At 31.6% G+C, this 14533-nt stretch overlaps 2 protein-coding genes across 2 annotated transcripts in view; both read left to right on the top strand.

The window, feature by feature from the left end:
* LOC127705477 (probable RING finger protein 207 homolog) overlaps positions 1-1593 on the top strand; it is a 239496-nt gene extending 237903 nt beyond the window's left edge. The window contains exon 2 of the mRNA XM_052209793.1: positions 323-1593. Coding sequence (XP_052065753.1) covers positions 334-1593 — 1260 coding nt within the window. The 5' untranslated portion in view covers positions 323-333. The remainder of the gene's footprint in view (positions 1-322) is intronic.
* LOC127705049 (transcription intermediary factor 1-beta-like) overlaps positions 1-14533 on the top strand; it is a 605637-nt gene that overhangs the window by 246778 nt on the left and 344326 nt on the right. The window lies entirely within an intron of this gene.

Here is a 14533-nt window from a genome sequence, read left to right as displayed (position 1 = left end):
AAATGGGTAAAATCCTGACTCGTATATACAGTTTACAGTGCGATTGCCGATATTCAATGTGTTCTCTAGATTAAATGCCCGTAACCATGTAGTCAAACCTGTATTGGGATCTTTCCACGTCTTGATTTGGATAACAGTTGTTATCTTTCGATGGACTCTTAAATTCGTAGATAAAGCCATCTACGAAAACCACGAACATAAGTACCCCACGAATAAAAGTACTTTCACAGTATTAAAAATATATAATTTGGCATTTCTGTGACATTACAAGTATTTTAGCATTTAACATGTGTAAATAGTGTTTTCATTTCAATTTTTACAGAATTGTAGACAATGACTACAGATACTACAGTATGTGGTGTATGTTATCGTCGCCATTTAAATACATTGCCCACGAACTGGTGTGTAGAGTGTGAGGAAGCATTGTGCTCTGACTGTAAAGAGCACCATATTGCATCAAAGGCAACAAGTATTCACAAGATCATTCAAATATCAGAATACCAATCGTTACCTTCTTTCGTAACCGACATTAATCAATTATGCGTTTATCACAATCAGAAGTACCAACTCCACTGTGTCAAGCATGAATGCGCAATATGCAACAAGTGTACAAAGGAGCATGGGAAATGTGGTGAATTAATTTCTCTGGAAGAATTGGTAACAGATATTAAGACATCAGAGAAGTTTTCAGACCTAGAGGACAGTCTTACTGATATCTTGGAAAATTTCCAAAAACACCGAAAAGATAGAGAATTTAATATAACAAGTATCAAAGACCAAAGGAAGACAATAACAGAAGAACTAAGACACTTAACAAGTCGGGTGGTCCAGTATTTTGAAAAACTGGAAGACGAATTCATTAAAGAACTAGATAAAAATGAACGGAATTGTTGTAAAAGTATTTCTTCAGTTATCTCTTGGCTTTATGATAAAGAACAGGAGATTCACCAAATGATTTCTGAAACCCAGAACATCAAAAGATATGCATCAGATCTGCAGACATTTCTTTGTATGAAAGAAATTCAGACGAAGACCAGCGAAAACGAGGCAAGTCTTCGGACTATGTTGGGAAATAAGAGTCTTGAAAAAATTATTATAGAAAGTACATTCGATTCGCAGGTACATGATATCCTGACTCTTAAGAACTTTGGTTCAATAACACTTAAGAACATTCCGTCTTCTAACATTGACATATATAGAAGGAAAGATAGACAAGCTCAAATAATGGTTCCCAAACCAGAAACATCAGTAAACAGCATCAAATATGAATTTAAACAAAAAATAAAAACATCTTGTAGGAACCCTTATGGTTGTTCCGTCACTTCAAGAGGTGAATTTCTTTTCTCAAATTACGACAAAAATAATGAAAATGTATTAGTTATGAATATTGCTAGTGAAGTGGAATATGCAATCCCGCTTTTAAAGCCGTATAGTTCATTTGATGTTGTTTATTTAGGCAACACTACATGTGCTGTATCGACTGGATACTCAGATGAATATCGTGGTATCAGTATTGTTAATCTCAATTCCAGGAAAGTAACAAAATTTATTAACTTACCTGATGATACCTTTGGCATAACGGTTCGTCATTGATATGCTGTATAGAAGAAAAAGATTTACATGTGATAGCATGTACAAACTACAGCATAACCACTATCCCGAACACTGCCTCAACCAAGTATTCCTACGTCTCAACTCATGCTGGTAACATTTTCTTTACGAATCCGACGAAAAACATTGTAACCTGCTGTTTGTATAGTGGAGCACTGGTGTGGGAGATGAAAGATGAAAATATTCTACAAAATCCAAGGGGAATAACCGTAGACGACAACGGGAAAGTTTTTGTTGTAGGACGAAATTCATGTAATGTGGTGGTCATATCTCATGATGGAAAACAATGCAAAGAAATATTGACGCACAAAGATGGTCTTGATAGGCTTTGACACAGTGAGGAATCAGCTGATAGTGACAAATAAAGAGCATTTCACTAATGTTTATAATATTTATTAATTACATTACACAGTAATTATCAACTTTTATCTACTTAGGTTGTATATTTATTTTATGTGTACATAGACAAGATCATTTTTGTTTTTTGAAAAAAAAAAAGGGAAAATCAACAAAAACAAGCACATTTGTTTGGCAAACTCTGTCCTTTGAAAAGATTTTATTGTATCTTATTCATCTGTACTTTTAGCTGTAAATAATTATAAAACTTTCAAATATATCATTTCCATGATTTCATCATCATTACCTTTCTGGGCAACCCCATGCTTCATAAGTTTATGTTTTGTTATTTTCAATGACTTCTCTGATGTTAAATTTAAGTCACAATATTTTGTTTTAAAATCATATACTATTATTTTGTATGACTTTGTGATTAAAGGAACAGACGGATTGGTGTTTTCCTCAAGTGGCAAATATAACATGCTTGATGAACAAAATTATAAAAGGGAATTTTGCTTATACGTCAATGTATCAATTATCCGACATCAAAATAGAGATATGTACAAAAAGAGAAGGAAAGGTGATCTAATGGATGTTTTAGAAAAAAATCTTATAAGAAAAAAAAAGAGATTTTTTACATTTATTACGGTTCTAAAGGTACAGTATTATTTTCGTGCGCACAAAACGTGAATCTTGAATTACCTTCTTCACTTCAGCTCCATACAAAAGGTGTTGAAAGATAAACATATACAACGTTCGGGAACAAAAAACAAAAGGATAACAGTCATTTGGTACACCAAAAAAGATCAAAATGATCGAAATGTTGGATTGCCTTATAGTAAGAGGGCACAAAAATAAATATCAATAACACATTTGAAATGGGGAAGTCCTCGTATGAATTATTTCTGTCATGCAAACTGACGTCTATGAGAATAACAACTACAAAAAATAAGGCAATATAAGGTCATTACTGACATAAAAACATTACCGTTTTTAGAAGATATCGTTTATTAAAATGGATAAACTGCATACATACATCTATCTGAATTTAAAATGATTAATGGGTTATTCAGCCATGAAACATACTCTCATAATCAATCACTTCATCATTGAAATATAAAGATGACCCATCTCAAACATACGGCAGTGAACGTTCGACATATGTTTTTGCCATATGCAAATTCTAGTTGAAAGCGTAAGTACCATTAGGCTCAGTGAAAAAAGGTAAAAAATAAATCCAAAATGAGGTTTGGTGTATATTTAATGAGACAGCTCGCAACGACACTAGAGACACACAGATGTCAACATTCGTTGAAAAACAACAAACAAGTGTTTGCACATGCGTCTCGAAATTTTGTGAATAATCTAACAGTGACGGTATAATTATTATTTAATCCTTGACAGATTTTTTTTCGGTACGATTAAAGGCAGGAACTGGCACCATGGTTACTTATGACAGTCACATTAAACTAAAGAGGGGTTAAACTACTCCGCCCCTTTTAAACTTGAGCAGTTGAATAACGAATGCAACAAAGAAGTCATCCTAATCCGTAAGGTTTCAACCTTTTGCTTCTAATGATACTTCATTTAGAAACGTCATGAACAGTACAGGAACAGAATAATAAAAAAAAAAAAAAAACAATAAAAGTAAGGTTCCGTTGTTTTGGGTTTTGTCACTCCACTTAAATAGACTGCATACCAAAGGAATATTCAAATTAATAAGTCAAAGAAAAACTACAAGAATATATCAACAACGTAAAATGACGAGAAGACTAAGCAGCACTTACCAGATCAACACCTTTTGTTGATCACAGTTTCTCAAGAAGGGTTGGAAGATCTTGCTTCATATGTGCTTCCGTTTTGGTTTTCGTGCTAGGTAAAATTTGGGGATATCAAAATCGAGACAAAGAGAGACTTAGTTTTCTCTTTTGGCTTCGACCATTGGACTGTATCCTTGGTCAACTGTGATACAGATATTCCATAACTGTCAATCTAACAAGTCATAATGGCGTCCTTAAAAATATATAAGGAATGGCTTTTGCTTTACCAATTGAAAATCTTGGTTCAAAAGCCTCTTTGAAGCAGTCTGTTTGTATCCAGCATTTTTGATGAACACTCCCTTCTTTTCCATTCGGATCTTGTTCTATTTCCACGGTTAATATAAAAAAGAAGCTGTGGTATGATTGCCAATGAGAGAACTTTTCACAAGAGACCAAATGACACAGAGATTTACAGCTATAGGTCACCGTACGGCCTTCAACAATGAGCAAAGCCTATACCGCATAGCCAGCTATAAAAGGCCTAAAAACTATTCAAACGAGAAAACTAACAGCCTATTTATGTACAGACAGACACATACATACAGAATGTGGCGGAATAAAACATATGAGCGGGATCCCAATCCTCCCCTAACCTGGAGATAAAGAGGACTTAGTTTTTTGCTTTGGCTTCGACTATTGGATCATATCCTTGGTCAACTGTGATAATACTATATTATTTAATACGTTTAACACAAATATATGATATGTCTGTATACTTTTGACTAATTGTAAGTGGTTGGTTAAAAACAAAAAGATGTTATCAAAGATCCAAGGTTTATAATTTGGTACGCCAGACGCGCGTTTCGTCTTCATGAGACACATCATTGATTCGAATCAAAACAGTCGAAAGGTCAGTTTGAATACCAAGCTGAGAGCATTAAACCAGCAATTCATAAGAGTTATGCCAAATATGTTCAAATCAGTGTTGTCTTATATTAACTGACATTATCACAAAGTTTTATAGGTTGACGCCTTCAAGCTAGCCGCCACCGCAGAAAACAGTACACCTAGATCTCGCATCTGCATCCTCGTGATCGATATATCAAGTATGGATAAATGCAGCAGTATCAACATATTTGACATCCATACTTGGATACTGGATACTGATATTATCAAAATGCAAGTGTTTCATTACAATCCTATTTTTAATTGGTAATGTATATTTTGATGAGTAGAAAGTCATAATTTTGAAATAAAACAATTTCGCTCCCTTTTTTGTCAACGTTTTCTTTTATTCAAATGATACAAGAGGAGAATGCCACTAAGCTATTACTAATACCTCCGATTCCACTCTAATGGTGACGTGCTTTCACAGAACATTACAACTACAAACAAAAAGGCAATACAATCTTTAACATACATGGAAATAGCACTGTATATTAGGATGACATCGGTAATTGAATTGAATAATCTGCATTTATATACCTGCCTGTAATTAAATAATTTTTGGGTTAGTCAGCCATGAGACATAATTTCATATTCAAAGATCCTATTACTTAAACATAGGGATAACACGTCTCAAACATACGGCAGTAAGCGTTATTGTCGTAATGCAGTTGCAAAAAAGTGGTACATCTACAGATATTACTACCATTGTTCGATACTTTTTGGGTGGATTGTTTGTCACCAAAGGAATCACCAGACCAGTAGTCAGTACTGCGGTACTGGCATGATAAATTTTGATATTAAAAAAGTTCTTAAAATAATTTGAGATTGTCATGATTCAGGAGGATATATCCCTCATACAAAGCTCTGATTCCTTACTCAGCTTTGGCTATAAATTTTGACCTTTGTAATTATAAGCTTTTTCATTCATCTTTTTTTTAATTTTGGATTTTTATACATTTTGACTTCGAGTATCGCTGATAAGACACTTATTGCCGAAATGCGTATATTGTGCAGTAAAGTATATAGGTTAATGATGTAGTGTTTTTGTTAAAGATATCTTTATTTTTTTTTAAGAATTAATAACTTTACGGTATTCTTAAAATGTTTTGTTCATCTTTTCATTTTGCTTTGATTGACTGTGTAATGTAAATATCTAAAAACGAACGAAGACATTTGCAATGGTTAACGACACGAGACTGTGAAAAAAAAATGAAAAAGTAAAGGACTTATTATTTTACGTACAAATGTATTCATAATATGGTTTTCAAATAAAGTCCAATTTTTGTTATGACTCATGAACAATGGAGACATCAATATGTAAAAGTAAAAACGCTACTGGAGTTTAATGATATTGAAAAACAGAAAATGTGCCATGAGCTTGACTGAAAAGTCAAAGTAGGATAATTTTCAACAGCAAATACCATCTTTAGAACATGAAAAATGTGTGGTTTTAGTAATATAGCAAGTAATGAAATGATAGAATATGGAAAGTATATACCATTCCCTCGTATAACATAATGCTTTAATGAAAATTTTCAAAAATTCATCCTAAATCTTGATTACAAATGTATATAAAAAATAAGAATAAGAATATTTTATTTCCAATTAAAGGGCCCTATAAAGAGTTTTTATCACATTACCTTCAAAATCATAAGATTAATCATAAATTGAGAAATAGAAGTACAAATCTCTGCATATGAAAAGTTCTGTGTGTGATCCTTAATATTATATAAAATACTTTAAAAACCAAGAAATAAAATGTAAAGAACAAATAGACTTTAAAGATAGAAATCGATCTGCAGATAATATGTTTGTATTACAAAATTTACAGATAATTATATTAAGAATATTAGGTCATTACGGGCATACTTCTACCAGCTGATAACTTCGGGTGTAGGATCTAACTTTAATGATATTATTAAGTCCTTATATAGTACATGTAATGTAGATCTAAGTGTTAAAATATGTAATAAAAGAACTAACTTTCTATCATTATTTAATGGTATTATAAAGGGAGATAATCTGAGCTGTAATGTGTTGCATTTATAGCTCAGGGATTTGCATTTACATTTTAATTCCTATTTAAACATGTTAAACCCTGTAACAGTGAATGATGTAAATAGTAACTGCCTTTTATTTGTCAATGACTTACCTAAGTTTTATATCAACCAGTAAAAATGGTTAGAAAAATTGATAAATTGTCCCGAATAGCTAAAGAATGGCACATGTAGATAAATACTACATATACTAGAGTTTAAGTGTTAAACAAGTTAGATAGAATCACGAAAAATATATTATAACGTTGAAATTTGAATTTAGAAAAAACTCCTTTCTATGGGTGTTTTTTTCCGCGTTTCTTACATTTTATATGCCAAGCTTGGTAATCCTCGCAACGCCTTAAACCGTTGTATACATTAAGAAAAGCGTGTATTCCATTTACACCAAATATCTCCTCACTAATACACATATTTACTTACACAGTGAACCCAGAATTGCTTTATGGCTCTGCAATATGGAAGATAATTCCCTGTTAAATATCATTTGAAGAACCCTGAAACTTTTTCACAAAAAGAAATAAAGAATGAAATATTGAAAATCAACCTAAATTCTAAAAAGAAGTTGGACTAAAAATAATTTAAAGACTAGAAGATATTTGAATAGAACTAAAAAGAAACACTTGAGGTCAAATGTAATAATGATAATCAAGTTCATACACTTTTGAAAACTGCCTTCAAGGAAGCAAGAGCTATGTCAACTGTCAAAAAATAATTATGGGTCAATTGACAAGATATTTGGATTCTTTAATCTTCAACACTTATATATAAACATCTCAAAAGAAAAACAGAGTTATACATTAAAAAGAGAAAAATGTTGTTTAAAACAAATTTTAAAGATCTTTGGCATAATAACTAAATAATGATAATGACACAAGAGCCAAAGCTTGAAATATATTAAGAACTTACAGAAATTCTAAATATTTACTTCAACTTAACCTCCCTTACTCAGAGGAGCGAAATTGTTTGCCACATTTTGACACAGTGATCCTAACTTGCTTAAAGAAAAGAGAAAATACAACGTACCTCATTTAAAAAACTAAAAACAAAACACGTAACTTTTGTAAAGAAACAGTGGGAAATGAATGACATTTCTTTATAGAAGTGCTGTTTTTAAAATGTACAGAAAGCTATTCAGCAATGATCAGAATTATTAATACGACAATTTTATCAAGGTTGTTCAGATAATTATTTGTTCTGGTGAAAGACTTATGAAGATAGAAACTCTATAACACTTATTTCAATGTTGATATCAAAACCAAAAGAAAATCGTGATATATTTAAGGAATGACTGGAATATTTTTTCTGTCTATGAAGAAATAACATCAAAAATGTGGTGCACACTGAATAACCTGCGTAGCGGGTTATTTTAAAGTGTGCACCACATTTTTTATGTTATTTCGAATAAACAGAAAAAATATTACAGTCATTTCTTATAATTTAATTCTGAATTCATTTTAAACCGGAGTAAATCATGAAAAAACGTTGATGACGTCACGGTCACATGACAAAATTATGTCTATGAGCTGTTAAACAAAACAACGTCAGCCAATCAGAAGACGCGTTACATCCAAAATTAAATTATTACTGTATAAAACCAAAATCTGAATTATGAGGATGATAGAGTTGTTTCACTTTGTCCAAATTTAACGGCATATCTTCAATACCTACTAAATCAATACTGAGATTTCTATTTTAATAATTATGTTAAAGCTTATTATACGATCAATACAAGTATCACAATAATTGTAATGAACCATTATGATTTCATTATTTTATTGTTTAGTTTGTTTATGTTGTTATGAATAATTAGTGTTGTTAGACAATGGGACCTTGTTTGTTGAAAACAATTATCTATATCTATTACACTGTCATGTGATCATTGTCACATATTAACTGCCTCCTAAAATAAGGGGATGTGGTATGATTGCTAATGAGACAACAATTCAAAGCAGATTAACTTCCCTGTACATATTGAAGGTTTGTAACATTTCTATGACGTTTTGTTTTATTGTCTTGCATTTAGGGAACAACCATTTGACTTACATGGGTAGGAGGCAGGGTTTTTTTTTAAGAAAGACTATCTAATTTTACCTTTTGAAAGGCCGTCTTATTTTTGTTAGTTTTAAGCACACATATTTTGAAAATTTTATTTGGCAGAATATCTATGTTTCCTTCTTCTGAACACTGTTAATTACTTTCAGTTTTAACGAAGCCGGCCTATTCATTAGTATGTGTAATACCACCATTGAGGGTCCTCTTTTTGTCTTTGTTAAATTTTTGTTTTTCAAACATTTGTGCAGAATTTATCTTTGTTTCAAGTTACGAAATACTTGGCATGAGTAAAGTTAAAGCCTGTCCAGCACTATACACAAAATTTCACTTCATATGAGAAAACAACATCACTGGAAGTTAACCAATCAAATTTTCATCCCTTTTTTCCTGTGTACAAGCTTTAGTAACCATGTAACCACAAGTTTCCAAATATTCTATAGAAACACCAAAAAAAAAATGGTGCTATGAAACACCAAAGATATATATACACTTTTTGTCCGTTTATGTATGAAACGGAACCAAAAAAAATAAATCAAAGAATATCAACAACAAAAAACACCGCAAAAAAACACATTTTGATTTAAGTTTTTCAAGCAAGTCAGAACAGACATTATTCCGACATGAATATATCAATCAATTTAATCAAGAAGACCGAACATTGAAATGCAGCATAATCTAAAATATGCATGTAAACATAATGACGATATCAATCAACATTTTGTTGACAGCTGTACCCAAATTTTGATATTTTTACCTATTGTGTCTATTTGTTTTGTTCACCCATCGTTGTCAATACAATGGCATTTGATGCGATTATCATACAAGGGAGAGGTTTGGCTACCTATAAAGTCAGGTTTTGTCTACATAAGAAAATGCCTGTAAAACGTCAGGAATATGACAGTTGTTATCCAGCCGTTTGATGTGTTTGAGCTTTTGATTTTGCCATTTGATAAAGGACTTTCTGTTTTGAATTTCCCTCGGAGTTAGTGCATTTACTTTTTACATTATACTACCAAATTACTTAACTGCGAGAGTAATATCTCTGTTACAAGAGTTGATGTTTAAGATATTTTGATGTCATATTCATCAGGAAAGTAATAATTTTAAATCAGTAAACGATGGCTTATACTGGAGTCTTTATATATTGAAAACGCAAAAACATCAACAAAATCAAGGAACACTTGGAATTTTTAATATTCATGTTATTGATGGAGAAGCATCTTTTATTACATTATCACTTAATTTAAAAAATAATTGTATAAGGAAACAAATAGTTTATAATATTGTAATATATAAAACTAAGATTTTATCATAAAACTACGAAAATAGGAAACCAGAACATTTGTCAAATGTAGCTTTATTTTAAAGATAATAAACATGGGCGTATACGAAAAATGTAAACATTTCATGACCATGCATTACAAATTTGAATCAAAACCTAAGATTGTTATCAAGAGTTCACCGAAAAAAGGAAACAGGAAAATTTGTCGAATATAAAACAAATAAGACATTTTTTCAATACTTTGTAAAATATATACGGAGTAAGTTATAAGAAATATGTAATCTCTCATGACAAATAAAATGTATATAATATATAAATTCTTCAAAAGATTTCTTTGAAAACAAATTAATCAAAACCTGAAGAGAATAAAAGTTTCGCCTTTGTAGACCACAGTTGTTTCATACTTCAAATGAATATTCTTGAATTGGAAAAATATAAATGTCATGTGTATTGTTGTCCAAATACACACGCTTCAAATTAACTTTTAAAATTTATATGTACAGTTCACTAACAGTCAGATCTTAAAATTCAGGGCTTGATTTTAATGTATAAAAAATATCAATTTGAGGACGAGGTCAACAAAGAAATAGATAAGCTTGATCTGACTGAGATAACTTTTTTTTTTAAAGAACACAATAATTAATAACATTCGGATCGTATATTGACATTGTTGCTTAGTTTTATGTGTATTACAGATTGCTAACTATAACCCTCTTATTTTGGTACAATTTTGCATTCAGCTTTAGCTTGTTGAACTATAATTGAAAAGAGAAAACACAATGCATTTATCTATTATATTTTCTGGAATATGAGTGATTGAGTTCTTTCAAAATAGGTGAACATTTGTATAGAAGCACATATAATATAAATGATCATCCATAAACAAATTATCAAATAGGAATTTAACAAATTCAGATTTTGTGTTTCACAATTTATACGTATCTACAATCTGTACTGAAAAAAACCACCGAAGGATACCAAGGGGGCATCCAAAACTCATCGGTCAAAGAACGATATGGCAAAAAAAAACGAAATACCACAAAATCAACAAAACGATAATTGGTATATGTTGGAGTTATAGCGTTCTCCGTGAAGGTCCAGAATAGCTCTTTGGACGCACGATAGTTAAAAGTTTCATTTCCATGTACAGGTCGTTGTTCTTTAAATAACTTGAATATACTGATAGAGTGTGATAGTATAATTCAAACATGCCTATTTTTTCGAGAAAGCACAAATGTAAGGTATTAACATAGTTTTGAACTTTGTTTTGGCATCGCCAATGGCTACGAGCACATCAGTTTGCGCTGAATGCTATCTTAGACACCAAACATCGACATCAACTCATTGATGTATGGAGTGTGAAGAACCACTGTGTTCTGGCTGTAAAGACCATCATAATGTAATCAAGGCAACCACAAGTCACAAAAACTTTTTCTTGATCAGAGCATCAATTACTACTAACTGTTGTAACCGATATGGTATCAACTTTTCTGTATTAAGCACGATACTCCAATATGCAACATGTGCGTAAAGAATCATGGAAAATGTGGGGACATACTTTCACTTGATGAGGTCATAAGGGACATCAAGACGTCAGAGTCCTTCGTTGACCAGAGCAGAGCCTTGGTAATCAATTTGACAATACCATTTTAATTAGTAAAGACAGAGAGCCCATAATAGAAAGTATAACAGATCAAAAGAAGAACACAACTGCCCAAGTTTGTCACTTAAAAACCAGGTTATCCAGCATTCAATAAACTAGAAGAGGAGTTCACAAAAGGACTTTACAAAATTGAATTTAGTTGCTGCAACCCGATTCGTTCGAGTGTGTCTTCACTTCAACAAAAAGCAAAGGAAATAAATCGGAATATTTGGTTCCATTAACGTCAAGAAAAGTATTTCTTCAAATTTTGACTTAAAGAGAAGGAGGGACTGACAAGTCCAAATAATGGTTCCCAAACCAATAAAATTGATAAACGATGTGAAACTAGAATTCAAACAAAAAATCGACACAGCTTGTAAATATCCTGTCGGGTGCTGTGTTACAAAAAAAGGTGAATTTTTGTTCACAAATTACCATGGTAACAATGAAAAAAGTAGTAACAATTAATGCAAAAGGTAAAGTTAGATATACTATCCCGCTTGAAAAACCATACAGCGCGTAGAGTACTTGGATAATTCCAAAGTTGCTGTATCCAGTGGCGTATCTATCCGAAAGCCTGGTATCAGTATTGTTGGTATGACTAAGACAAAAGTGATAAAATTCATTGATTTACCTGATTGTCCTTATGGAATGACGTATGACGGTTAATCATTGATATGCTGTGTTGCAAATAAAGACTTACAGGTGATATCTTGTAAAGACTACAGCATCACTACAATCCCTAACACTGACTCACCGTGGAATTCATACGTCTCAACTCATGCTGATAACATTTTCTTTACAAATCCGGACAATTGCAAAGTAACTAGCTGTTCATACAGTGGGGCTCTAGTGTGGGAGTTCAAAGATAAAAGCGTTTTAGATCATCCGCAAGGAATAACCGTGGATAACAATGGGAACGTTTTTGTTGTTGGAATTCATTCATGTAATGTGGTTGTCATATCTCCTGATGGAAAACAGTGCAGACAGATACTGACTAAGGAAGATAGTATTGATGAACCGACATCAATTGTCGTTGACAAAGTGAGGAATCAGCTGTTAGTAACAAATCAAAATCAATTCGCATACATTTATAACGTTTCTTATTTCTAAATGAAACATTTATCTTCAAATAAGACTTTTTCATACTTAGTCTAGTAATATTTTTATTATTATTTCCTTTCTGTGGAATGTTCATATTTAATTGTCCACAAATGGTCCTGGTTTAAACTTTACTGTTGAAGTCAAATACAAGTTGTGTTATAAAGAATGCTTATAAAAAACATATAAAATCACATTTATATAATGACATGTTTATTCCTAGAAACAAAATTTATTGTTAATAAATCATTCCAGATTCGGATCACAATTTATCGAATAAAAGTTATATATCATATATTTTATCAACTATGTGAATAATAAGATATGTCGGTAAACGTCAAAAGGATAGCAAAACAAGTAAGACATCCATAAATTGGAAAACCATTTGTGATGCTGTTTCATGTCTCGGTGGTCGCTGAAATGCTTTTCAGCAACAAGTTCGTTTGTTAAATTATACTGTTGCTCAGTCTTTGGTGTTCTATGTTGTGTTTTGTGTACTGTTGTTTGTCTGTTTGCTGTTTTTCTTTTTTAGCCATGGGGTTGTCAGTTTATTTTCGACTTATGATTTTCAATGCCCCCTTTGGTATCACTCGAATCTCGTTTATAAAAGGACAGAAAGGAGACGCGAAGTATACGTAAGCGAGACTTAAAAAGATAAAAGACGTTAATAGGTTAAGTCAGTTTCTTTCGGTAAAATATAGAACTGTCCCTATGCCAAAACGATCTGATAGGTGCGAATGTATGTTAGCTAGATATGTTTTGTAATCATTGCCTGTTTTAGCAATGAATGTTTTAAATTTCAAAAGAAAACAGGATGATAAGGTGACAAAACAAAGTTATAAGTAAAACAAAAAGAAATATTAACAAACATTAAACGAAAATCAAAAGATAACACGACACAAACCCTACGAAAATCAGGTGTAAATAGTTGAAAAATTAAGTCCTTTTTTCATAGTGCTTAGTTTTTTACCGACCCTCGTTGTCGATTTGTATATGGAACTCAAGATGTAAGCCAGACATAATTGTATTTTAGATGCAATCGACAAAGGCAACAAACTTTCAATAATTCAGGAATTATAAAAAAATATTATCGATATATCGGAAAGTAAAGATGATAAATAATGCAAGCTTCTTTTTATTTTTTCTTGAGAAGTTTTTGTATGAAGAGGGGCACATGGTTGCTATAGTATTACCTCCATAGTAAACGTAACAGTCTTGTTGCAAATATTATAAACTCAGCATTGAAATAAAATCAAAACACTTTTTTAATTACATTCGTCCAAAGCGCTTTCTGAATTTAACTCTATCATGACCATTTAAACATTTCAAATACAATGATGTATAAGACCCAAACACAAAAATCTCCGGTCTGTTTGAGTTTTAAATTTAAAGATGTTTAAACAAAATATGTATGATTGTAAAGAACAATGGACATTATGGAAAAGTTGTATTTCGAAATAAGAGGTTCCTTTTTCTTTCCTTCAAAAAAAAAAGTATAACAAAATTATCGAACTCCAAGCAATTTCAAACAGGGTGAAGTCCTTGAAAACTGACAAAATCAAACGCTATCAATCAACGGAAATAGTGAAAAACAAATGCCATATCCCTGACTTGATACAGGAATTTTCTGAAGAAAATGGTAGTTAGACCAATTTTTTATGTGTACATTGTCCGCTTACATACTATTAATAATTGTGAAAAACGTGACTTATAAATCAACTTATTTCTTTTTTTTTCTTGCTTT

The sequence above is a fragment of the Mytilus californianus genome, unplaced genomic scaffold (genome assembly GCF_021869535.1).
Source record: "Mytilus californianus isolate M0D057914Y unplaced genomic scaffold, xbMytCali1.0.p SCAF_6, whole genome shotgun sequence".
In the NCBI taxonomy this organism is placed as follows: Eukaryota; Metazoa; Mollusca; class Bivalvia; order Mytilida; family Mytilidae; genus Mytilus; species Mytilus californianus.
Note: the sequence above shows the minus strand (reverse complement) of the source record. Positions and strands in the feature narration are given on the sequence as shown.